The sequence below is a fragment of the Ascidiella aspersa genome, chromosome 2 (assembly GCF_963924565.1).
Source record: "Ascidiella aspersa chromosome 2, kaAscAspe10.2, whole genome shotgun sequence".
Lineage (NCBI taxonomy): Eukaryota > Metazoa > Chordata > Ascidiacea > Phlebobranchia > Ascidiidae > Ascidiella > Ascidiella aspersa.
Window position 1 is genome coordinate 18296240 of NC_139448.1, and position 27847 is coordinate 18324086.

General features: G+C 36.6%; 2 protein-coding genes across 2 annotated transcripts; one reads left to right on the plus strand and one right to left on the minus strand.

Annotated features, from left to right (window-relative positions):
• The first annotated feature begins 456 nt into the window (after window positions 1-456).
• LOC146164162 (leptin receptor gene-related protein-like) lies at window positions 457-24582 on the plus strand. Its single transcript, XM_083380679.1, has 4 exons — window positions 457-626; window positions 21763-21837; window positions 22645-22831; window positions 23955-24582. The coding sequence occupies exons 1-4, from the start codon at window positions 457-459 to the stop codon at window positions 24069-24071; spliced, it is 549 nt and encodes a 182-aa protein (XP_083236805.1). The 3' UTR covers window positions 24072-24582.
• On the minus strand, window positions 23997-27273 carry LOC146164163 (uncharacterized). The gene has a single exon (XM_083383121.1). It carries the CDS (start codon window positions 27265-27267, stop codon window positions 25255-25257), a length of 2013 nt encoding a protein of 670 aa, XP_083239247.1. The 5' UTR covers window positions 27268-27273; the 3' UTR covers window positions 23997-25254.
• Window positions 27274-27847: the final 574 nt, after the last annotated feature.

Here is a 27847-nt window from a genome sequence, read left to right on the forward strand (position 1 = left end):
TTATAAAGCGAAACAAACTGTGTACTTATTTTGTGATGATTTTTCAGTCCGTACTGCAATTGATTTTTGTAAATAGAAAATTAAAAACTGATAAATAAATCAAATTTATTTTTAATATATCCTAAAACTTGTAAACACTTTATAAAATATAATCTTGAGCACATTGAAAATCGTGAATTCCGTGTAGCTCAGCAATGTTTGACAAGCATAACAGTTTTTGTCGCATGTGATTGGTTTCTTTATAACGATTAGCGTATTCTCTCCGTCGGATTGTTACGTTTGTACAAACTATAATGTTCTTTGCCTGCTTGTTCGTCGCAGGTGAACTCAAACGGGGACTCGGAAGAACACAAAGCGCACGAGCTAGCATCGCCCGTGCCGCTCGAAAATGGGACAGCAGGCTCGTGAAAGGCAAGGCACAAACGATTTCACGCAGGAGCGATTCTAAAACATAAAATGGATGATACACATGGCGAGAAGCAAAGCATGGAGTCCTGTGGAAATGGTCCGTTCGTGGACGTGAAATTTCGAGAGCATCCTTCGCTTTCGCGTGACCCGACCTTGAAGTCTTATATCAAGTCACGCATGACCGCTGGTGATATAGGCGATGATTCTCCGATCCAACTGTAAATCACGCTTCCTTGAAAGCTGACGACAAGAGCGTGTTAAGGTTGCCGCATCGGACAGGCCCATAGTGCGTTTCATGTACGCTGTTTGCAGACTCAACGCATTTGAAAAACCAGCTAGGCAATCCAATGTTGTATCGTTGAGAGAAAATTGTAAATTCGAACGACTTATTTTTCTGGAATACAATAAGGTTTTATTTCAGCTTGATTTTTCGCGTTGAATTTATATTATTACTGAAGCAAATGAAATTGTATTAGAGTTGATTGAACAAAATAAAACAAAAAAGAAGATCAAATCGTGTCGATCTATAAATGTCTATTAAAATTAGACTCGAAACTTTACGCACATCGTTAATGTTGCCACACAAATAGCAGTCACAGCGACAGAATTGTCCACATATCGATTAGCAATTGAACGCCCCCAAAGTGGCTGGGTTAACGAGACTTGGGCCTTGGGTAAATCATCGCTTGACCCACGCGCGGCCACCCAGGTCGTTAACGGTTTAAACTAGGTTGACAGAAAGGCCAAGCGGCGGTAATTAGCATGCCTGTCAAGTCAGCGCACCAACCCGCTGGTTTGGTTAACCTCTTGATTTACGTGGCTCCAACGCGCAGGGTAAACAGCCTATCGACAGCAGCTTAACGGGCGCGATCTATTGCCACAGATCTTCCTGAAGGGAGCGGCAATACGTGCGTGCAGGCCACCCACCAAAACCAACTAAAAATCTGAAGCGCATAGGAGTTCAATAATAGACCCATGGGTTGTTTACACAGGTTCGAAAGTAACTCGAGGCAGTTGAAGCGATTACCTGGCGAACCCCAGTCTGCCGGCCACCAAGCTTACGCCTCGTGTCTCGCATCAGTCGTAAACCGTCTTTTTACGATCTTAGGGCATCCTCATATCGCAATCCTGGCTATCAGTCTGACGGCAAAACAGTTTTCGTATCAAGTTACTGCTTCTACGTTGTTATTGCTTTATTCCGTAATCGGTTGCGGGCGCCAAAGATAAAGTTGTTAGGGTCGAATCTTCTGACAAACACACGCCAAAGCTGTATACCTTTGCGAAAGCATACAACAGCCTGATTTCTGCGAACATTAAAATCTCATATTTTGTCTTGACATTAAGTGAGCCCACCAGGGGTTTAGCCCTATGCATGAAAAACGACCTGCCAACAGTTGTTCACTGTACCTATGAAGGAACTTGGAATCGCCTGGGCTGTGCTGTCAGACTTTAGTCTCTAGCTAACTTTGACACTCATTATCTGACACTCATTATCATCCGTAAAGCGAGTGACGTTAGAAAGAGGTAATTTCTCGAGTATAATCGTATTCGAAAGTAAACCGTAATTTGTGCTTAGTAAATCCGGGCTTACTTAACGACAGTATGAAAACGTAACAGCCATTTTTTAGTATGAAGAAGTTTTTGGTATGAGTATTGGACGATTTTCTAGCTCGGAAGCAAGTTAATTGTACGGGTTCTTCGCACCACTTAGCAATTATCAAATACGTGCTATAGTGTGAAAGACGCAACGTGAAGCTGCCTTTGCTAAAAAAACAACAAAGACCACCCGCTGCCACGATAGTAGCGATACTTAACGCTGATACGACGTTGGTCGTAAAACTTCTTATTTTCACATGCTCGTTCATGTATCTCAGTGGTTCTTAAACTTTTTGAGGCACGCCCCCCTTTTACAATTTTAACAAAACTCACGGCCGACCTTGTTTCAAAATAAAAAAACATAAGGCAGAACAGCAACTTATTTCCAGGTAAGTTGCAGTAATGCAGTGGTCGGCAAACTTTTTTGTCGCTGCCCAAAGTACTCTTTTCAGTGCTATTGAAGGCCCACTACGTAAAACAACTTCAAAAAAGTAACGGATTGAGGATATTTGATGCCCAAAGCACCGCCATGCCATAATGTAAAACGTGCTAGTTAAAACAAAGAATATACGCGCCAAGCGCGAAAAATTTTGCGCTAACATAAAGTTGGACAAATTCTAGTTCTATAGGCTCTCAGGACCACATTTGGCACGTGGGTCTGAACCACACTGAAACATATAAAAATTCTAGGCCACACGAACTTTTGAAATAAAGTGCAATGAACGTACGGCTATCACGCGGCCCACAACTACATGATAATACTAAATTATTAAAAAGTAACTCGCGGCCCACTAAAAGTGGTTCTGCGGCCCACAGTTTGCCGAGCGTTGCATTAAGGCGAAGGATATATAACTGTTTTTGGATACCAAATGTTTAATTCGAGGTTAGGAGCAGGTAGCCTATATATGACTTCGCCTTAATGTTTAGCCATATTTCATTCAGAGTTTGTCAATTTCTTGCGCCCCCCTTGTGAACCTCACACGCCCCCCAAGGCCACCCAGTTTAAGAACCACTGATGTATCTCTTTCAATCACACAGCAAATAAATGAATGCTAAATAAAACTTTTGTTTAATGATAACAAAGGGTTTGTGCGAAATAACGTTTTCGATCGTGTGGAAACGAAGTTCCAAAACTTGCCCTAGAAGAATTTAAAACAAATAAACGCACGTTTATAAACAATAGTGTAAAATTAAATTTATATTAGCTTATTTCGATACATGTTTTATGTTCCCAATACATCCAAGTATTTTAAGTCTTCACGTTTGTGATTGGTTATTCTTGATTTATCAAACAATATACTTATACTGTTATATAGAGCATAAGTAGGTTGTATTTGAAAAAATGCGTTATTGTATATGTTTTGGTTTTCCGACATATGTGTTGTTTTTGATTAGAGATAATTTTAATAGCAATATGTTAAGGTTACTAGCATTTTAACTGAAATATTTATTTAAATTTTGATAGGAATTCATCATTCTAAGGGGTATACCTGAAATAAATTTGCTTTTTAAATAAGCAATCGTATCTTTAGCTAATAAATTGTAGTCTTTGGTTACTTTTTGTACATGCCATCTTGGGTGGCCGCCAGTCTGCTTTTCACGCATCACGTGATTAGCGTAACTTCGGTTAGAATGGCCCCAATGGTGTAGAATTAGGACTAAAGGGTAGATAAAACTGCGAAGAAAAATGACTCCTTACTATGTCATTACCCAAAGTTTGTTGCTCAGGATCTAGAAGTTCATCACTCAACGATTCTTTCCCGATCAATGTTGTGGTGTGTGTGTGAACAAACATAACCCGTATTTATGCTTAAAAGGACAAAAAACGTTTCCAGGATAAACGATAGTCTTTGTCAAACATTGCCAGTCACGAGATCTACGTTATTAATAAAACTAAATCCCGTCAGCAATGAACGACATGTCATTTGCAGGTTATTCTAATCCAAGCAAATGCTCTAATGACGCTGATCGATGATATCTTGCCTTCATCAAATAAGGCCGGCTATCGCGCTGATCGTTTTTGTAAAAATGACACTGGTTGTCAGGCTAAAACGACAATCAAACTATTGTTAAATACGTCAAATTATCCCAAGTCATGTGCGTTTAAAATCCATGTTTGCTAATCGTTTATTGCGGTCTGACGTGGGAAAATTGATCAGCGTTAATTCAGCACAGGAGGCGACTTTTCGCCTCCAATGTACACAACATAAAATTCAAATCCATCGAGAAAATTTTTGAGATGGTGTAGATAGGTTTGATTTATGCACATTTCGAATGTGTAGCGTTTAAGTTGAATACGCCAACTACAACGCATTTTAGTTGCTCAGAGTTTTCGCAAGAAAAAATCGGGTGGACTGCATATTTTTTGTAGCCCTCAACAATATGAAATAGGTTGAAGTAAAGTAATTGCGAGGATTGTTGGCTCTAAATAACGATATTTATAATTCAATTTAATAGAAGTGGTTTGTCAAGGTTATTAGGAGTCACACAGCAGTGTTTTAAACAAGTCATTTTGAATTAAGTTAAGTCCCAGTCAAGTCATTTGAAAAATAACTTAAGTCCAAGTCAAGTCTTTTGCGAAAATAACAAGTCAAGTCCCAGTCAAGTCATTATGAGAGCAAGTCAATTTCAAGTCATGTCATTGACATGAAAGTAAATTGTTAAACTATTGAAATTGGTCAAATCGTCCGATCATAAGCAACAATTTAACTAAATACCTAACACAAACGCAATATACAGCAACGTGTTTAATGTGCAAAACTTAAAATAAATTTTAATGAAAAACACTTAATATAATTTCAAGTTATTTGACATAATGACTTTTTGGTCAAAAGACTTAAGTCAAGTCAAGTCATTTGAAAACAGTGATTTAAGTGCACTTAAGTCAAGTCAATGACTTAAGTCATTACAACACTGTCACACAGTCACAGTACAACATGTCATAGTATCCATAGTGCCTTTCGGCCGATTAGATTTGGTTGAAAACAGAGACACAAGCAATGCAAAAGTATGCCAATGGTCGCCAAGTCGCCAGCATTTTGCCATACTGCAACTGGCTCCTAACTTTTTTTTAATCCGTGGCCCATTTTTTTTATAAAAAAGTTCGTGACCTACCGTCTGACATAAACCTTTTTTTGTTCGCCCTTCAGTCCATCGTCCAAATACGATATATCAACCAGACAGGCATATAGCGAACTTGCCTATCTGAGATTTACGCCTACATTGTAGGCAATTTCTCGTAAAATGCATTGGTTCTAACAACAAACAAATAATCCTTTTTACCTTCGGTTCAGTTTTAAATTGGAATTAAATATCCCCACCAACAGGCTGGATTTGAAAAGTGAATTTCGTGGCGTACTGTCGAGGTGTTAGTGTATTTCATCTCTTTAATTCGTTATTCTTTAATTCTTTAATTCGTTTTTGTCCGTACGGTCTGGGTGTCGTGGTGTATTGTTTTTCAAATAAAAAATTGACAAGATAAAAAACTAAAACAAAAAAAAATAAAAAATTAGCATTAGAAGAAGCAAGAACAACTCCCGGTCTAACAATTGTGTTCAACACAATTGCTTCAGTGAATCAGTTGTGATTATGTCGTCAAGATTGATCTTCATTTTAATCAATATCCGAATCATAGCCCCATGCAGTCTAGTGCCTTGTCTAGAGTACAAATAAGGACGATGGCCTTTCGGCTTCCAAAGACCCGTTTTGCGACACTTAAAACTTCATGTAACAATATGATTTTTCGACCTACACAATTCAAAGAAAAACAATCTATCTAGAAATGTGTACATTTTGCCAAATGGTATATGATGGAGGCCAGGGGTGCCCTCAACTTCAGTACCTATGATATTAATATTTACTTAGGCTACGATTTTATATCTGTAGAATTTATATACAAATCATTATTATTCTAAAACCTTCATGTAATACACATTACACTTATAAACAATGAGACTGGGGTGTCGTGACAACAAAAAGATGGAAAACCATTGTTCTAACTACAAGTCTATACACGGCGTCATCCATCACAGGAAAAGTGTTTAATAAAATCCTTAACTGGATAATGCGAATTACCCAAAATTTTCTTTGTTGCTTTCAGAGTAAACAATGACGTTTTAGTCTGAAAAGTTTTCGTTAAACCCATAGGCTATACTTCAACAAACAAGATTGGCACAAAGGACGAAACTATTTTGCTTTAACGCAGATAAAATTAAAAAAAACAATCTAGTTGCTATAATTGCAAATATCTCGATGGCCCACTACAAATGCCGAATGGTCTCGCGTTTCGCTACTGGGCTATTGTCCACAGTTTAGGTATTTTTTAATTATCCGCAAATAACTAAAATTACAAATTTTGTATTGACTTTTGTATGAACCTATTCATTTTTTATATGTACGACTGGGTACTGAAAATTATTAGCTCGAAATTTTTTTTTAAATCGTTTAAAGCTCAACACCGCACTATCATTCTTCTGTATAAAACGAGTAGGGGATACCGGGGATGGCTCTCACTTTTTTATTGTCTATTACTTGTAAAAACACATATATGTATATTTTTTTGTAAATACACATATGAGTATAAATTTTGCTTCATTGAATAGGCCAATTCTCTGTCGATGGTGGCATTATGGTTACTTTAAATAAATCGGACACGAGCCAAAAATGACTTAACCGAAAGGCACTCAAAGTTTGTTCGGACATGCTCGGGGTAATTTCTTACAAGTTGTTTGTGACGTAAATCACATTCTGCTATACCAGCAAATTAACAAAATAAAAACGAAATTTGCAAACGCCACTAATTTTAGGCATGTATAGGCTACAGGCTGATTTGGCGCATCTTGCGTCATAAAAGGGTAGGCTAATATGGAAATCATAGCCGCTGATACGTAACCCAAACACGGGGGTGGTTGTTCATATGGCATTATATTTCTCCGTTCTTCGGATATCAATTATGTTTCTACTACTAGGGATGTCTGGTAATGTCGTATCAGTGCCGATAGCACGATACCCGATGTCAAGTGGTAGTATCGGTATAATGTTCTCATACTAGAGCTACATCGGTGCCGACCCGATATCAAATTAATACCATAATTTCTTCCATTATTTGCGGTTCAACGCAGCGATTATAATTTGAAAGTTATAATCGTTTCAAAAAAAGTAGGTTAGCAACTGGAGATAGCTAAACATCCTTAAGCTAAAGCCAATTAGAAAAATCGCGGGCCACTTTTTGAAACATAATGGGGCGGATCTACGATTTTCGTTTAGGGGCCATTAAAACAATGGCTTGACGTTTAGCGAATTTAGGTGTATAGTTAGGGGTAAGAAGGCACTGGCTCTAAAGACGAAAGCCGACGGCTGCCTAAGGCGCTCACACGTCTTTGTATCCCACTCCAAAGGAGCAGGCCGCTAAAATACCTGACCTTAACCACTTCTTGTACTGTGACAAAGTCACTTCACTAAGATATTGCTTGTTGAGTATATTCACAAATCTCAGAAATACACGGTAAGGTAAAGCGGGGATTCAATCCGGTAGTCTATAATACGTATAAAATAGAATGAATGCGAAACGTTGAAAGCGCACAGTTCGGTGCTAGGTCACACGTCCGTGGACAACGGTCACGTGCACTGTGACGTTAGGCAAAAATTAACAATATTGCATGTTAAATGCTAGATGACGTCACAAAATTACGTCATAATGTTAAGTAGTAAAACAATTTATCTAAAAAACACCTGCTGTTCGCCACAGCGAACTCGTGCGCAAATAAGCAAATAAAATCACGTCGTAAGATATATATATAATTGATTAGCAACATTTAAGCAACAATTCCCGTGAGAAGTAATAAAGAATCTGCAGACAACCCTCCTAAAAACAAATTGTTAGAAAAACTACAATCTGAAGACCATTCAGTTATAACTCACTTTTAATAGACTTCTGGCCGGTATTTACAATACACAGAGTTCTACTAGCAGTTTTTCAATTAAAGACTTGGTGTTTTTAACATTAATTATAGTAAGGCTTCCAAAAAGAGAACATTTTTTTGCTTTTATTTTACATATTTTTTTTATGGAAGTTGCAGGCAAAAGTTACAAAAACAGCAAATCAATTTTATTTTCCGATTCAGTCCATGAATACTTTGCGGTTCTCTTAACTTTTGCCAATAAGGTGTGATCGTTTTTAACGAGATCGTAAAATTGTTTACACGAAATATCATTGAAAGTATATACAACCGTCAAGATGCTCGAAAGTGATCCAACTAATAATAGGGCTACCATATTTTCAACACCCAAAAAGAGAACATTTTTTTGCCTGCAAGTAAAACAAAGTAGAATTGTTACGTTTGAGAAAATCGTGCCATAACCACAAGTAATGCATTCAGCTTCGAAATTAATACGTCCCTTTCTGAAACAAGGATACTTCTGGCGTAGCTCATCAGTAAACAGAGTTTTAATTCCTCTTCGGAATTATAATTCATAGCTTTTTTCGCTTTATGGTTGTCTATACTTAAAGAATAATAAAGAAAAATTAAAGCATCTGCTGAAAACCACAGGTATGCTATGGACTTGCGCGCCCCCTACCCCACCTGTGAAAAGCAATTCAGCGTTTTCAATTAATCATTACTGAGAAAACTTGAAAATAGTAAAGATTGTTGTCGGTCGCGCGAAGTGCGAAACAAATTGAGTTTAATTGGTTAAAATGGCGCTAAACGGTAAATTCAGGAGGCTTTTCGCATTGGGCACACAACAAATTGGTCGTGCACGAGCTGATTTTGACAAACATGTTGTGAGGGTATTTACTTCACAGTTGTAAGGCTGTGATGTTGAGTGCAAATAAAAATATCAAGCGCAAAAATTAAACATTGCGTTATCGTGTTTCAAAATATGTGACGAGTAACGACACACAATACAACGGCAATATTGTAAAAACATTATCGATTCGCGCACAAAAGTTTAAGTCCCCCGTTGGCCTGTTATCGTATATAAAATATAGATAAAAAATAGTTCGAACGGTGGATGAGTTTTATCGTTTACTAGACGAAATACCCGGGGTTGCCCAGGTTAAATACCATTATAATGTACGAAGTCTACCTGAATTTTGTCTGGTTAAACAAAACGAAACAATCCATCATACTGTGGCTCTTACATTACGTTGCAACTGATAGCCTCATGCTATAGCCCATAATTATGGAAGCCCATAATTATAATTATGTAAATTAGGTAATCAGCATAAAACCCGAAATTAATGTTACGGATAGCGTAAGATCTTCGTAAGAGGCATAAATAATGCAAACATGTCATATCGTGTGTCTAAAATCGGTTAACCTAATGCTTCCCCACAATCAGAGTAACATCCCACAGCCTGTGTGAAAACGGCATTTATGTGAAAGCGGAATGGCGTGATTAATTATGTGACTTATCGGCATACCTATAAAGATCTAATTATTTGTCTCCGTAGTTTCCCAGCACGTCTTTCATTTGGTTAAAACAATTTAAAGATGAAAAATTAACGTATAACCTAAAAAGCAGTTTTGTGCCTGAAATAGGTCACTAAAGGAAAGGCGCGAATGCGCTGTGACCATTTAATTACTAATTCACGTGTTACCAGCATTGTATATAAGCTTGCTGAAGCTGCATGTTATTACTGATGATTTAAAAAAAATTGAGTATTTAAAATCAAACCAAATTGCAACGTTATGTGTGTGTGTTTTTTTTAATTGAGATACGTAACACACAACCTTGGCTAAACACGTCTCGCATATTTTACGTAACGAAAACATGTGACTTATATCGATCGAAAATCAATAACAAACGTAAAGTTGTAGCAGCAAATTGTGCAAAATTTTTTTTTCTTTTGTTCAAATCGCGCGAAATTCAAGAAAATAAGTAATCGCGGTTGATACCATACTGCATTCAACGAAAAAATCCCGTTTGAAAAGTAAATTTGCTTAGTGTTTAAACCACTGCAATAAACGCGATATTTATCGAACTCAAATGTTGCGTAGTTTATACTCGGTTAGGGTTGTTGTAAGTTGTCTGTGTAAGTGTCCTAATGCCTAATAAAAAATGTTAAGGAAAACGCTGCAATAAACGCAACATTTTGCGAACTTAGACTATCTTTTACGTGGTTAAACAAACTGCAAAAAGCTATTAAATATTAAAGTATAAACTTTGCCACATGAAACTTTTTTACCAAGGCAATGTACTCCACGCAGGTTATTGCTTTATAAATGTGTAAAAACGTTTTATCCTTTTCGTAAAGAGGCCCGTTCTTTCGAGTTAACATGCAACCAATGTAGTGTGATGTTTTTGAAATGGTACGACTAAACCACCGACTATAGCACACAGCACTTGGCTAAGCATGTCATACATCTTTTAAATAACGAAAACCCTTGACATTTGTCTATTGACAATAACTTTCAAACGTAAAACTTTAGATACGGCAATTTGTTTAGACTTGCTTGATAGCGTGATATTTGAGAAAATACGTAATCCCGGTGCTAAACTACGCAAACGTAAGAAAATTTTCATTGAAAAACCAAATGCTTTCTGTTAAACTGCTGCAATGAACGCAATATTTCGCCAACTCTGCCAAGTATTGCGTGGTTAAACCGATTGCAAGAAGTCATTAGGCTTTGGCCTCAATCGCCATCACAACATTGCTGGGAAGGCTTGTTGTACGATATCCGTGTAGGTTTCCTGGTGTTTAATCAAAGTATGTTAGCATACGAGCCGTATGGTAGCAGTATTTGACGTCCAACGAAAGAAAACCAATATGGCCGTTATACCTTCGATGATATGAAAACATGCAATCGCACTCAAAGGGACTTTGTGGCAAAAAAGTTAACAAGCGTATAAAGTACAAATTTTTGGCAGTTTCAATATTAAAGTTGGCAAAAAATAGTTTATACAGCGCTGTAGGAGTGGTGTACAACCCAAACGAAACCATAGAATTATTGCATAAAATGTAACTTAGAGCTCACGCCCCCTAAGAATTGCTTGGCGCCCCCGGTTAAGAACCGCTGTTATAAACTAACTAGACAAGCTTCTGTAAGAACTAAGAACATAGCCTACCATACAGTAACACAGATGGTATAGGATATGCTTGGCCTACAAAACTCATAACTTTGCTTTATCAATGGGCCTTTTGAGAAGTGAGGTTCTGTTGTCATTTTTCTGGCGCAATGTTTGCCATAACAATTAAGAAGGTAGGGCTGATAGGTCAATTAGTTGGAAAACCTGTTTTAAACCAGCAATTTAGCATGTTTCATGGCTCCAGTATATTTTTGGAAATAAATACAACGTCTCGCCTAAAAGTCTTGTTAAAGTATAAGTAAGTAACTCGAAATGCGAAAAAAGAGGACATTTGGACATTTTTGAGCGTCCTCGGAGGACCATTCAGTTTTCTTTAGAAAAGAGGACAAATCCTCAAAAAAGACATTTTTTTGGAAATAAATACAACGTCTCGCCTAAAAGTCACTTTTGCACCCCCCACCACCCCCTCGCCCCCCAGCAAAGGGCAGGAGGGGCGCTTGCCACCCCGCGCCCCCCTCTCCGGCGTCTCTGTCTATTGGGTTCAATTGGGTTTTATAGGGTTCCATTCGGTTCCATTCGGTATTTAGTGATAATCCTACGAGTTACATTGGGTTCAATTGGGTTTCATTGAGTTCCATTAGGTACCATTCGGTATTTAGTGATTCTCCTACGAGTTACATTGGGTTCAATTGGGTTCCATTGGGTTCCATTAGGTACCATTCGGTATTTAGTGATTCTCCTACGAGTTCTATTGGGTTCCATTCGGTACCATTCGGTATTTAGTGATTCACCTATGAGTTACATTGGGTTTCATTGGGTTCCATTGGGTTCCATTCGGCACCATTCGGTGTTTAGTGATTCTCCTATGAGTTCCATTGGGTTCCATTGGGTTCCATTCGGTATTTAGTGATTCACCTATGAGTTACATTGGGTTTCATTGGGTTCCATACGGTTCCATTCGGTGTTTAGTGATAATCCTACGAGTTCAATTGGGTTCCATTCGGCACCATTCGGTATTTAGTGATTCTCCTATGAGTTCCATTGGGTTCCATTCGGCACCATTCGGTATTTAGTGATTCTCCTATGAGTTCCATTGGGTTCCATTCGGCACCATTCGGTACCATTCGGTGCCATTCGGTATTTAGTGATAATCCTACGAGTTCAATTGGATTCCATTGGGTTCCATTGGGTTCCATTCGGTACCATTCGGTATTCAGTGATTCTTCTATGAGTTCTATTGGGTTCCATTGGGTTCAAATGGGTTCAAATGGGTTCCATTCGGTTCCATTCGAAGTACCATTCGGTACCATGCGGTATTCAGTGATTCTCCTATGAGTTCTATTGGGTTAAATTCGATTCCTTTCGGTTCCATTCGGTTTCATTCGGTTCCATTCGGTTCCATTTGGTACTGTAGCAGTTTGGACTTTGGAACTATAATTGGGTCACTTCCTGGCCATTCAATCAGAACAGTCTGGTGAATTGTGTCGTCGTCTCGCCAGCCTGCTGTGTATATTCTTTAAACTGTCAACATATTTCTATACTCGTGTTTCGTAAATTGTTTAGAATTCCCTGTATTTTTGTATCGTGTTGTCATAAATTTAGTTACTGCCAGCTGGAATGCTGTACTTAAGCGCTGGCATTTAACCCAAAAATTAGCAGTCTCACTGTTCACTTCTGGAGTCAGATTGCGTACGTTACAGAGGTAATTATTAACTATGCTGTTGCTACCAGACATAGTATATTTAAAATAGGTTCGTCTGGCATATATTTATTTTGGAGGTAATTATTGTACGTATATCGTAAGTACCTGTAAGTATACTGTTTGTCGTTTCTTCGTTTGCAATAAATATTCTTTAATGTGGTCAACACCCACAGCACCATTCGGTTTTTACTGATAATCCTACGAGTTTAATTGGGTTACATTCGGTTCCATTCGGTACCACTCGGTATTCAGTGATTCTTATGTGAGTTCTATTGGGTTTCAATTGGGTTCCAATGGGTTCCATTCGGTACCATTCGATACCATTCGGTACCATTCGGTATTTAGTAATTCTCCTACGAGTTACATCGTGTCCAACAAGCTACATTAGATCCTATTGGAATCTTTTGGGTTCCATTCGGTATTTAGTGATTTTTCTACGAGTTACAATGGGTTATTTTGGGTTTCATTGGGTTCCATTCGGTGTAATGTTCATTGCAACCCTCCTTAGGCCTCATACGTTTTAAAATACTCTCATGCGACATGATATGCTTCAGCGTAAAATTAAATCAGATTTAGGAGTAAAACAGACGTTTAGTTTGGTTGGCATTCCATCCCATGTGGATCCATTCGGTGCCAATCGGTATTTAGTACCACCGAAGAAATTTGACCAAAAATCTTGGTTATTTTTCGAGTTATCGGACTTTTGCTTTTTATCCCAATTTGAAATTTTCGACGTTTATAAATTTTTGAACGAATATTAATAACTTATCCCTGAATAATTGCTGGCGATCGATTTTTCACTATTTTTTCATTGATGTTTGTAGCTAAAAGCAATAACTCAAATTCGCATTGACGATTGTGACGTAATTAATTACTTTGTCAAATCGGTTTTATCTTCCATGCTGTGTATGTTTTTTTATCTCACGTAGAATTAAATGTCTACTAAGGAAAATCGAGAGACCGAACATAGCAGTGGAGTGTTTGACAATAATTCGGGAGCATGAAACAGAAATTTATTTCCAGGAAGTAAATTTATTAACACAATTCCAGTTTTTACACGATTTAGGTGCAGATACAGCTGTGGGGTCAATAAGGGCGCCTTCACAAAGTGACAAAATCATCTAGATAAATGCAAATGAGCGAAAAAAAAACATCACAAATTATGTTTGTAAAATGAAACATTTTGTCAATTTAACCCAAATATTAGGTTTTTTTTCGCGCGATCGCATTGTTTTCCATATCCTTGTTTCATATCGTCACGCTTTGTGACGTCATCTTTAAAAGTTTCACTCCTCGCCCCCAATACAAAAAACATTGATCTGCCGCGAGCCCCTGCCAACGCAGCCTTAAAATATTCTTGCGCACTTCAAGAAATATTTGCGCAGTAGAAAATTTTCTTAGAGGGAACACTGTTTGACTCTTTTATTTGTGGTACCGTAGGCCCTAGGATTTTGGTCTAGATTCCTACCACAGCGTTTAATCAATTATTTAAACAAAGCACAATATTTGGATCAGGCTGTTGGTTAGTGTTGGGTTGATGGTGTATTAAGTATTATTCTTATTAATTAACAATATTGCTGATTAAGCTACCCAAACTCAAACGCTAAACCGCACCACACCCTAACCCAAATAATGTTCGTTGTGGTAGGATTCTAGACCGCTGCTAAATGACTTAGCCTGAACTCAAATCAGGGTTGAAAAGCCATACCAATCTGTTCAACACTTTTCTGGCGATCCTAGGCAAAAAAGGTGCATAACCCTGCCAGTGGCGTAGCCAGCCGAAAATTTTGGGGGGGGGCAAAAAGTTTGAACTTTTTTGTTTAGCTTTTGTCACTGTATTAACTGCCGTAACGAAGACAAATAACATTGTTAGCAAACCGTTTCGAGCAGCAACTGACTGAGTGTCAACGCAATACTCAAAAAACCATCAAGACCAAAAACTGAAAGAAGGCCTAAATTCGTCTGAATAAGCCTAAATTCTTCGGAATACGGCCTAAATTCATCAAAATAAATCTTAAATTCATCGGAATAAGGCCTAAATTCATCGGAATAAGGCCTAAATACATCGGAATAAGGCCAAAGTTCATCGAAAAAAGGGCCTAAATAGTGCCCAGCCAGGAGGGTATGGGACGATCGGGGGCCATAGGTCTGGCATCGGCCGTTTTGGTGACTACGTTTGGACGCCCTAGTTTGACCGACTTATCGATAGAAGAAAACAACTTGTTGTTGAACGTGTTGCTAAAAGCTACAACTCGTGACTCATTGCCTTGTTCATGTTCATTTCGCTCAAATCGTATGAAGCACTTTCTAACAAAAGTGAATTTTGTTAAAAAAAATAGAAACCTTTCGGGTATATTGCGAAAAGCAGCCGCCGTGTTACATTCACGACGGCAATTCCTTTTGTGTTGGAGTGTATGTAGCGTCACAAGTAATAATTAGTGAATTTGGAATTTATTGTATTGTGTATTTATCAAATATGTTACGATTTATGATTTGTCACTTTTTCACGCCTTTTACCAAACACTCGCTGTCATTCTGAGAACAAAGCATTCGGCTGTTTCACACATGATAAATGTTATATCGTGACACATACTTCCGTAACAGATAAAAGTATTTCACTTGTGTGAACGCGTTATTGTTAAAGTTCCCGGCTGCCAAAAAGGCTCCGAGTTATAAATCATTTCCGCTTTTTGGTGTTGCCTTTCCTCTTGGAAAACTTTCAACTTATATATGCGAAAGCTTATATCAATATAACCAGTCTTGTCTAGTGAATACAGTAAGCGGTTGTGTTGCTTGCCGGCTTCTGGCTGGCCAGCTCAACACCAGCCAACAAAATCTGTGTGGATTTGTAATCAGACTACAGCAAATACCTTGAAGTAATAGTGTGGTTGATTGGTCGAGGCAAATTAGTTTAATGAGACTTGCAATTAAACTACGCTGCTTCAGACCTATGTCGTCCATAAATTCAGTTTTCAAAATTGTTTCATTTTTAGACAAATTTTTTTTTGTTGTAAATCCATTGATTTTACAATCCCGCTGTAAAAAGATAGGAAATAAAAGTTTGCTTTCAACATACACAGAGCTCTTATCTATTAACAAACCAATAATTAAGAGTCTATTCCAATGGACAACAGTAGTGTTTTTTTAACGTATTATGTATCCCTAATGCAGGCTATAAAGTGGGAAAGTTACTTTAAAATTTAAATGCTTGTTCAACCAATAGTAACAATCAAACATTTTCTTTATTTTCATTACACTTTACATTAGTTACTGATATTTTAGTTTGCATAGTTAACTAAAGTATTGTGGACGACTAAGTATGATCCTGACATGACACGCTAATAACGAGTATATTTCGGCCATTTTTAAGCAAATTTAATTTTTTCTGATCTAAAATGTTTAGTTTGACTAGTATTAATTATTGCCATTCATCCAAATGTTTTTTATTCGGCAAAATCGTTAATAAATTGCGATTTTTTGCTTTTCTGCCATAAGCGTCTATTGTTATTTGGGAAACAAGATGGCGTGCATGTCGCTATAACTAAGAGCGAGTTAGCTGCGCAACTTGTGATTTCTATAAGACTTTGGTAAAACCTATTCCGACAGTTCATTCTGCTCCTACAGCGTCATTCATTCCATTCAGACAGTTCATTCCGTTCTGACCATTCATCAAATTAGTTTCGGCCCTATTCATTCCATTCCGACAATTCCGTAAATTAGTGAGCGTTCCGACCATTCATCATTCCGTAAATTAGTGTTACCCTAACGAAGAGAGAGTTAGCTGCGCAACTTGTGATTTCTATAGAGACTTTGTATCACCCTATCCAACGACATAGAAACATCTCTTTATATGTCGTTGCCCTATCTAAGGCACTTGGTGCACATTTCAATTTTAAGGTCTAATATGACTGAATATTAATATTTATAAATATTATTATTTACTTTTTTTATTTAAAATAAAGTCTGATTGCTTTGAGTAAAGTGTAAAAAATTCTGATTGATATCTTGTTTGCTTCCGGAGATATTACGCGGTGAATTTCGAGCTGCATACTTCCCTTTGGTGAAGCGAAGACAAACAGAAGTCCGATTATATGTGGGACTTTTAGCCGCTAAAATCAGATAATACTTCTAAGCAGATTTTGAACGTACGACAATGGCGGTAAAAGGTAAGAACATTGTTTGGCGCTAGTCTAAGATGTAACCACTTATGTTTACAGTAACAAATAAGTTGTTGTAATTGAAATTGTAAGCAATAAATATGGGAGAAAAAATAAAATAATCATACTTGGTGTTGACCCATCCAAACGCTAACTTGTGCCCTAGCCCAAACAATTACCTCACAACCCCCGGACGTAAATACGTAAATGTGGTAGGATTCTAGACCAGTGCTCCGCAACCTTTTTTCACTTGCGGCACACCCACACAGGTAAACAAAATTGGCAGCACATCTACAAAATATATGACGATTAAGAATAGACAACAAAAGCATTATAGCAGGCTGCTTAGAGAATAATGTGCAATTTACCATTAACGCGCCGAAAATTTGACGTTTTACATTCTTTTATCTTCTGAATTTGCGGTTTTACGGTCTTTTAAAATATCTTAAGACGGCCAAAAGGACTTCAGCCATAAGACCGAAATTAGAACAACATTAACATCGAAATTAAACATTTGGTCACGTTTTGTCCGTCCGTAGTTCTAATAAAACTAACTTGGACACTTTTGTCAGAACATAGCCAAAAATAATATAGAAATTGCAGCCTTGACTTCCGATTCATCACAGCAGTTTTTACTTTAAAAGGTAAATTTATCAAAACTTAGTAGATTGACAACTGTTGAAGTTGAACTTCTAAACGCTATAGAAATTTTGTTTAATATCCTAGAAATATACCTTATCACCGTTCAATTTCATCATTGATTTTAGTATTGGATCAAATCGCAATGCTTTTTGTCCAAAAATTGGGTGTTGAACATCTCTAATCCGAATTAATAAGGGGTCATTCCATTGCTACTGGTACAGTGGTGGCACCATATGTCATAGATTTTTTTTTAATTTTATTTGTAGATTCTCCGAGCAATTCTATGAAAAGTGATACCAATTTTACCGAAATTGGTCAAGTACTTTTTGAGATATCAGCGACTCAAAATTGGCCCTTTTTAGGCTTTTTCGTGATCGGTCATGCGTAAAATTTAACTACAAATTTTATTTGGCCTATTATGAAGATGTTTTAAACCAGGGATGTCCAACCTTTTAGCAGAATGGGCCGCATTGCCACTTTAAAAAATTTGATGGGCCGCAAAATCTCTCAAATTAAAGGGGTGACGTCATAAGTTGCGTTTAAGTTTTCATGTGTTTGGGCTGACATATTTCCTTAAAACGGTCCGGAAAAATACACATTCAGAAAAACAAACATCTTACTTAGCAATGATGGGTGCACAAAGTGCACGATGGATGTTGAAATGCGACATTAGACTCGATTATAAAAAACACAAGATTATGTCTACATCAAATACTGCGCGATCTTCACGTTTTGATGATATTCGAAACAACTGTTTTAATAAAGGTTACTGAAAGTGAGAATTAGTGGTGGGCCGCACGTAAATATCAGGCGGGCCGCAGGTTGGACATCCCTGTTTTAAACGGTAACTAAAAAATTCCAATGCATATCAGTTCTTCAAAGTAAGCAGATTCTAAAAAGATATATTGTTGTTTGTTTTTGTATCACTACAGGCCACCAAGTGGCTAGTTTCACACATGACTATTTGTAATCAGTCATGCATGACAAAACTTTGATCAGTTATACCGAAAAATACTCTACTTCGATTTTTCTGCAACTTGGCTTAAATGAAAGGTAATTTTCTTGGCTTTCTAGCTGCCAAATATGAAGTGGGATATTTGAGTAGAAATGACAAAATTTGATTGCTTTGTAATAGATTGCGAAAAAGCTTTATGACGCACTATTATAATGTATAATTATGAAATGTGATTGTCTGATGCTTCCAAGAAGTCAAAAACACTTATAGATATCTGCTGGTACAACAATGCACACTAGAAGCCAATACATAGACCAATAATTTTAATCGATGTATGGCAAAATTGCATTAATTATAATGTTTTGCCACTGAAAACTTTATGCACAGTCAGCGCACAATACTACTTATACTAACACAGAGGAGGATTCTATACAATGACAAAGAGAAAGATACTATACGGTGTTAAGTACAAGTATATATGTATATTGGAAGACACCTCATATTCAAGTAACAGACTACCAAGAGCTTAAATCTTTAGCAATGTTATTGCAAAGCACTGTCCCTCATTCAGTTACACCAGGGGCAGGAACCTTTTTAACTAAGGGAGCCATAATAGTCAAATATTCTTTTGTGTTTTCATGAGAGCCACAAATATCTAGCTATATGCTGGCAAAAACTAGTAAATTGTGCAAGGCCATTTATTTTGTTCTCATTTATAGGACAGAACATAATGTGCACCAAAATTTAATTAGTTAGGTTTGCACAAATTTGATTACGGAGTTCGGTTAAAAGAATTGGGCCTTTTGAATATAAAGAGATTCGCTAGAAGAAGGGAAAAAAATTGCTACTATGAGTAATTAAAAGAAAATATAGAGTTAGGAAAGCGGTTGTGGCCGCTTGCAATTTTATTCAGATCATGCTGAGAAATGATAGCTTAGATTTATCTGCAAGCAAGATTCTTCCATCAAAAGAGCCATATGGCCTTACCAAAAGAACCATACATAGCTCAGGTTCCCGACCCCTTAGCTACACAATTTTAGCTGTACAGTATGTTCTAAACAGCCATTATTACAAAGAACTAATTAATAATACATCTAAAGATCTAACACTCATTAAGGTTGAAAGTTGGTGGAAAAGCTTCGGTGTGATTTCAAATCAGGACTGAAACTAGCTGCAATTCATACTGCCTCAAGTTACAAAAACTTATAAAGATGTGTGGGACCAGTCACACCACTTTTTTAAATCAGGCTTCCATCAGACTTGGAGATGTGGTATTTTCCTCTTAATGTTAACAAAACATGACATGCAATGTGGCACAAAACATGATCAAATGGAAAAAAGTATTGGTCTTGCTTTTGAGGCCAGTAATATGTGTTTTTGTTGCCAAACTTTTTTAACTATTAGTTTTGAAGTGATTCCGAAGGACATGAAAGTTTCTTCCCATTTGCAAGATAGGTTTCAGTCTGGACCGACTTTGAAAGGTACTATACTCCACTATTTGAACCACTGGATGAAGGAGTTATACGACAAAAAGGACAAGTTGTGACCTTGAATTTGCTGCGCAATCTAAAATTTGTAAAAGCTTATATGTCAAGTTGTTACTGTATATGTCAAGTTGTTACCGCATGCATCCAAAAACACCTGCTTAATCATATTACTGGCCTCAAAGGCAAGAATGACCAATATTTTTTCCATTGGACCATGTTTTGTGCCAGATTTCATGTCATGTTTTGTTAACATCAAGAGGACAATACCAAATCTCCAAGTCCGATGGAAGCCTGATTTTGGAAAAGTGGTGTGACTGGTCTCACACATCTTTATAAGTTTGTGTAACTTGAGGCAGTATGAATTGCAGCTAGTTTCAGGCCTGATTTATAATCAAACCCAAGTTTATTTCCATAAAATTTTCAACCTTAATAAGTGATAGATCTTTAGATGTATTATTAGTTATTACTTAGTAATAAGGGTTACTTGGAACATACTGTGCAGTTCTTATTGTGTAACTGAAGGAAGGGCAATAACATTGCGAAAGATTTAAGCTCTTGGTAGTATGTTACTTGAATATGAGGTGTTTTCCAATATACACTTGTACTTAACATCTTATAGTATCTTTCTCTTTGTCATCGTATAGAATCCTCCTCTGTTAGTAAAAGTAGTATTGTGCGCTGATTGTGCATAAAGTGTTTCAGCCGCAAAACATTAAAATTATTGGCAATTTTTGCCATACATCGATTGAAATTATTGGTCTATGCATTGGCTTCTAGTGTGCATTGCTGTACCAGCAGATTTCAAGTTTTTTTGACTTCCTGGAAGCACCAGACAATCACATTTTATAATTATACATTATAATAGTGCGGCATAAAGCTTTTTCGCATTCTATTACAAAGCAATCAAATTTTGTCATTTCTACTCAAATATCCCACTTCATATTTGGAAGCTAGAAAGCCAAGAAAATTACCTTTCATTTAAGCTAAGTTGCAGAAAAATCGAAGTAGAGTATTTTTCGCTATAACCGATTAAAGTTTTGTCATGCATGACTGATCACAAATAGTCATGTGTGAAACTAGCCACTTGGTGGCCTGTAGTGATACAAAAACAAACAACAATATATCTTTTTAGAATCTGCTTACTTTGAAGAACTGATATGCATTGGAATTTTTTAGTTACCGTTTAAAACACCTTCATAATAGGTTAAACAAAATTTGTAGTTAAATTTTATGCATGAGCGATCACGAAAAATCCTAAAAAGGGCCAATTTTCAGTCGCTGATATCTCAAAAAGTACTTGACCTATTTCGGTAAAATTGGTATCACTTTTCGTAGAATTGCACGGAGATTCTACATACAAAATTTAAAAAAAATCTATGACATATGGTGACACCACTGTACCAGTAGCAATGGAATGACCCTAAGGTTAAAACCTGAAAAGATTAGTAATCTCTTGCTTTTATGTTTGTAATGCTTTGATGCCTAACACCCTTGAAATCGAGCAACAGAAATCAAGGAATTTACGAACCCACAAAAGTAGACCACACCAAGATATTAAACTTTTTTTGTTCTTATTTTCTATGTACTGCTTCTTGGAAATCAACAATTCAATTTTTCAACAGGGTGAGCAAATTAAATTTTCTTCACCTAACAAGTTCGATATCTAAGTGTCCATTTAAAGTGTTTTTTTTTTTATAAACTATGACGAATTGCAATAAAAATATATATACAAATATATATTTTTTTATTTGGCTTATACCTATATTTTGTGAGTAACTTTCACAGATTGGTCCTTCTTGCATTGGCTGGCTCAGTGGCATTGACATTTCTTATGCTGTCATGTGTTCTTCCTCAATTTGGGTAAGAATTGTTTTCAAGTTGCTATAATATTGGGTGAACTTATCTACCACTTACTGCAAATACTTTTTGAAATATTAAAAAAATATGTCCCTTTACAGATATGTCAACAGTATAGGAACCCAAATTTCCGCATCCCTTGTCTAGGGCAGTGGTTGCCAACCGGGGTTCCATTTCTAATGCTCAAGGGGGCCAAAAGCAGGGGGGTATTCATAAATGTAAAAGGTTTTTTTACCTTGGGGATACCCCCATTTTCCGACTAATGTTAATGACATCAAAGCCAACACTTACATTGAAACTCCTGATGGGCGCCAGCTGCAAAACCACTTAGTGTCGACATCCGAAATTTCACAATCATTGGCACAGTTTCCTTGTTTTCATGCATTGAACTATGCTAAATTACTAGGACACATTTTACCACCTGCAATATGGAAATTTATCGCAAAATCTGTCCTGCAGCTGTGTGCCAAGTGGGCTATTATTTACTATTTTTTGATAAGTTTATGTTTTGAGCTAAATTGGCTGAATCATGGCTGAAGGTCCTATATTAATTTTGTATCGGATTGGCACAGATATTACCACTTCAAATTCTGGGACGTAGTATCCCAGTTAACACAATTGGTTGACAAACTTTTTTCCTTGCGATGCCTCCAAAAAAGTTTACCAAGCTTGAGACATACCAATGATACTAATTATGGTATATGCATAGGGTTTATATAAAGCATTCAGGTTTGGTTTAAAAAAACTAATGATTTCTTTGTGACAAAATAGAAATTTAGTGAAATTAATTTTATGATACTTTTTGTTTAGCATATACTGGCCTCTGTTCAATCTCACATTCTACTTCCTTACACCGATACCCATACTCATTGCAAGGCGCTTTTCTGGGGATGCAGATGCTACCAGTACTGCATGCAAAGAACTGGGGATTTTTTTTACAACTGGAATTGTTATCTCCGCATTTGGCCTTCCAATTGTTTTGGCACACAGTCAAACTGTAAGTTGCTTTTTAAACAATTTTATACAATGTTTTTTTTGTCAAAGAAGGAAAAAAAAAGGGGGGGGGTGCTTGTTAGGAAAAAGTGGTGCTTTGTTGTTGCTATGTGTTCGGAATGATTTAGTGAGACAATCCTGATGTTTAACATTACATGTCCTCCTGAAAACATTAAGTTAGGAATAAAATTCCTATGGGTTTGAATCAGCAGTGCAGAGATAGTTAAAAATAAACCAAGTCAGACTAAATGTGCGGTTTGGTTGTGTCCGACTCAAACTCTATAACCTGTTTTTCACCCCTTTACGTAACTAAAATAACATTAATATTCAGCAAATCAAATAGGTGTGTCATATAATTCATTTACCCACATGACATGGTTGGAAAATATCCAACCATATATTCTATTCCACCTTTACAATTTAGAGTTTGCAGCCCTCAGTTCCGAAATTTGGTACTGCACATGACTCCATACTCTGGTAGGTTTATAAAGTGTTACGTGAGTCCCAAAATCCTAAATAACAAACTTAAGGCAGAGATGTGCAACCTTTGGCATGTTCCCCACGGCATGAAACTATGTGGCCTGCAGCCTGTTGCATTCCACAAGAATACTGCTTTAAATCCCATTGAAATAAAAGCCTTTTATTCACAAATTTAGTTTCTCAAGTTTTATCTTACAAATCTAGAGTTTAGCACTAAATCTGTTTGATACATTGTAGCTCACCATTGCTTCAGTATTTGAGGTGAAACTCCTGTAGTTATAGGATTGGCATTTTTTAAACTTTAACGTACATGGGCGAGCATATTCCCAAACTAGGTATCATAAATTCCATTCATTTATCAGTACTGACTAATGTACAATTAGATATTCGCTAGCACTTAAGTTAGGTTGAATCGTATCAATAAAAAATAGATTTGTTGGACATAGTCTAATCTGAATACAGATATTATGGTCTGCGGTCTAATTTGTATACAAATAAAAAGTAGTACACCCCTGACTGGACCAATCTTGAGTAGTAAACACAACTTTATTACTCAAAATAATGTAATGACATAATAAGATGTAACAAGTTTTGATAACAATCACATATATATATATATATAAATTATGTTTTATTTTAATTTGCAGATTCTTTGGGGGGCGTGTGCATTCGTGTTGGCAGGTAACATCATTGCATTTTTAACCATTTTGGGCTTCTTTATGTATTTTACCCAGGATTCTGATTATGAATTTCAGCGATGGTAACAACAACACTATGCTTTTGTTTTTAGTGCATCACAAATTGCTTGTTAATGTTAAAGGTTGTTTTGTTTTGTCATTCTGCACTTAACCTTCCTAAGAAGTTTATGGTATCTTTCAAAGAGTTTGAGCTTATGATATTGAACAAAATTAAAGTTTAACATTTTAAAGTTATCACTGTGATAGCATACAAATTTAGAAAAAGTGAATATTTTTCATGTGGTTCAAAATTGAGGTTTGAGTTGTCACAAACAATAACAAGTAATACATTTTGCTTTGTGATGTTGGAGTAAAACATACGGTATCTATCTGTTAAAAACTAAACCAAAATTAAAGCACATCCGAGTTATCTAATTTACAAACTTTATAATGTTATATCCAGTCTTAAGTTTGTAAAATGTTCAAAACATCGCTATCTAAAACAATGTTTGTATATTATTTTATAAATTAAATTTTATCTTCAATCTTTGTTTGTTTTTTCTTTTAAGTAAATACAATACTGTTGCCGAGTACTTTATCACATAATCCTTAAAGTAGCTGCAAAGGATAAGGATTGACCTAACATTCTCGAGCGCGATGTTGATGGACAACACGATAATCAGTATAAGGCAAAAACACATGTACACCAAGTGCTTGCATGAGGCTACAGCTTGTCTCTAACCACAAGGTTGCAAACTCGGTATCAACCTAACGAATGCCGACCTTATGTCGCTATATATACAACAGAATACAAAACATATGACACCCGCTAAATTTTCATCATATATTGTATATTTGTCGATTGGAATAGTATCATTCGACCACAACTTTAAAAAAAAGCAAGTGCAATGTAGGCGCTAGTATATTATAAACAAGGAATATCTGATACTTTACATTTATTTTGATATCCATCACCGATATTGTAGACAAAAAAATTGCAATCTGATCTTCATCCTCAAACAAGCAAAATAGATTAAATTGAAACATCCAAAGGTCATTTTCTCCAGTTATTAGGCCAATATTTACTTAAAGTTAAAACGTTTAGTTACCTCCAGTTGCTAACATACTGTTTTTTGATAAATTTACCTTTCAAGGTAAAATGGCTACATTTGATTGCAAATCAACACCTATACAAACACTGGGTATTGTGTACCGGCAAGAACACTAAGATAAGTTTCAGACATTGGTCTATTGGGATAATTATTTTTTTTTACAATAAAGCCCCACAGCTTGTTGATTCTAGTTTAGTTTTTGGAATAACAACACTACCAACAACTGGACCATTTGTCTTGAAAACCCATGCAACACTGCCATCTGTGCCATTTAAAGCATACAGATTTGTATCACTATTACCAATGTACAAAATACTATTTTTATCCATTCTTGGACTTGACATAAATGTTCCTTTCGCCTTGTATGCCCATAAACTTATACCATTTGATGAATTGAGTGCATACAAATAACTGTCTATGGCCTGATACAAAACATTAGTGGCCGATACATAGAGTGGAGAGGAAACCACATCTGATTGTGCAGAAAAAACGTGTTTAGACCATTTTATTTTTTTTAAATGAACATCAATGCAAATAATGACACCAGCTACAGTTGTCATATAAACTACATCTTCCTCTGGTGTTAAAACTGGTGAAGAATCTACGTTTTCCCCAATATGTAACTTCCATAACAACTTTCCTGTTTTCACATTAATAACGTGCAAGTACATGTCATAACTTGTCACAAAAACTGCATCTTCATTTTTAGTTACTGCTGGAGATGCAAAAATTGGTCCATTTGCTGAATACTCCCACTCCACAACTCCAGAATTGCCATTCAGTCTGGCAACATTACCCTTTCCTTTGACCGGTGTATCCGTCATAACACAAATAATTAATCCCGAATGAATAACTGCGGGAGAAGCCCATATTTCCCCGTCAAACTTTTTAGACTTCCACAATTGTAATCCATGAGAGCTTAAAGCATAAACATGGCAGTCTAATGATGCAACATACAGGGTTGAAAAATCCTTGCTTATTCTAAGAGCACCTGCTACACCATCTTGCAATATAAATTTCCACTTCAATTTTCCACTGTGTCTGTTCAAGGCATAAACAAAAGAATCTTCTCCAGCAAAGTAGACTTGCTCACTTTTGACACCCAACACTGGGGTAGACCCCACATCTTTGCTTGTTTTATAGTTCCAAATCATGTTGCCATTCGAGTTTAGTGCATACAATTTACCATCATCGGACCCAAAATAAATAGAATATGTGTCTCCTGAAATTTGATTTATGGTTGATTTTTCCTTAAAAATTTGCTTTAAATTACGATTGCAGAAATTTAAGAACGGTGGAGACGCTTTTCTCAATTTTGCAAATTGTTCTACATATTCTGAGACGTTGATTGAGTTTTCCAATCCTGCGAAGTTAAACACGTCCATCCAAATGTTAAGTCCAATGTTTGGTGGATCGTAGGAGGACACATGATGCCACCAGTACTGTGGTATATACAACAAATCGCCTGGTTGAGTTGTTACTTTATAAAATTCTAGTTGAGATGCAAGAGGGAATTTCATTAGATCAACGTTCTGTGGATTGATAGGTGAAAGTCCTGGCTGTGTATCAAATTCATCTGCATAGGCTTGTTTGCTGAATGAATGGTTTGCTAAGAGCCACGTTTTGCTGCCAGAAAGTTGGATAAAGATGTTTTCGGAACCATCCTGATGAAACACTGACGACGAATTATTAAATGTGTATAAAAGATTTATAGACGAAATTTTACTTTCCATACAGTGGATGGAATATGGCAATGGCACATCTTTGAGCAGGCTACTGTTTAAAGGTAAGTTTGAATCCCAGTACAATTTCCGTTCATAGCCAAACTTCGAAAACTCCGAAAATTTCTGTTGCTCTTGTATCGGCCAACCGGATGTCCATTTAGGCCTGTGATAGGCCTTTCCATGTGTGTCACGAATAAGATAACTTAGAGACTCTGGCGTATAACGAGACATCCAGCTTTTCCAAGAAGAACTATTTACACGAATTAGAACTGGCATACTTTGACGAAGAAAATTATTGAAAAAACTTTGAGGTGTTTCATCATAACTTAGTAGTGGAATGGGGCCAAGATCGTGACTTACGTCCGATAAAGTTTTGTACTCCGCCCGAGCGTTCACAAAAAAAGTGAAGCAGCAAGAAATTATATAGAAGGTCATGGTGTACATCATGCAACCTTTACTACCACCCTATAATAATAACACAAACCAAACAAGATATGTCACGAAAAAAAATTCGTCCCATATAATATGTGCAAACACATGTAGCACCTCCCAAAGTTTTGAATGTACTATACATTGCAAAATTGTTTGCTATTCTGTACTAACCTGGGCGGTTTACATCCCCGATAACCCAAATAGCTCTCAGTGGCCCTAACTGGAGTATAGTGGTATCTTTACCTAATTTTGCCAATAGCAAATTCTCGTAAATACAATATACTTAGATGGTGCTAGCTATTTAAAAAAAACATTTTCGCTCTACCTCCACTCCATGTAGATAATATGCTAGGTTGTTTACTGTTAGTTAAACGCAAACGTTAAGGAAATTCCAAAGCAGCCTGGCGCTCCAGTTTGCTTTTGCTCTGCTGCTGTGTGAAAGTATACTGCAAGCGAGTGGCAAGTAAAGAAACCGGAAATCAACCATACGGTACTCGTTGCTTTGTAACTTCAAAACGAGCGATGCTCAGCTTTTGTATTATCGTGTTACAATATACACAGATTTATTGTGTTTTAAGGCGTTTGCGCAAATGTT

What these genes read in the sequence shown, in the direction of transcription:
- LOC146164162 (XM_083380679.1), top strand. Translation starts at nt 457, where the DNA reads ATGGATGATACACATGGCGAGAAGCAAAGCATGGAGTCCTGTGGAAAT. An exon ending in GATGATTCTCCGATCCAACT is followed by an intron (nt 627 to 21,762) that starts GTAAATCACGCT and finishes TAACTTTCACAG; the next exon opens with ATTGGTCCTTCTTGCATTGG. An exon ending in TGTGTTCTTCCTCAATTTGG is followed by an intron (nt 21,838 to 22,644) that starts GTAAGAATTGTT and finishes CTTTTTGTTTAG; the next exon opens with CATATACTGGCCTCTGTTCA.
- LOC146164163 (XM_083383121.1), bottom strand. Translation starts at nt 27,267, where the DNA reads ATGATGTACACCATGACCTTCTATATAATTTCTTGCTGCTTCACTTTT.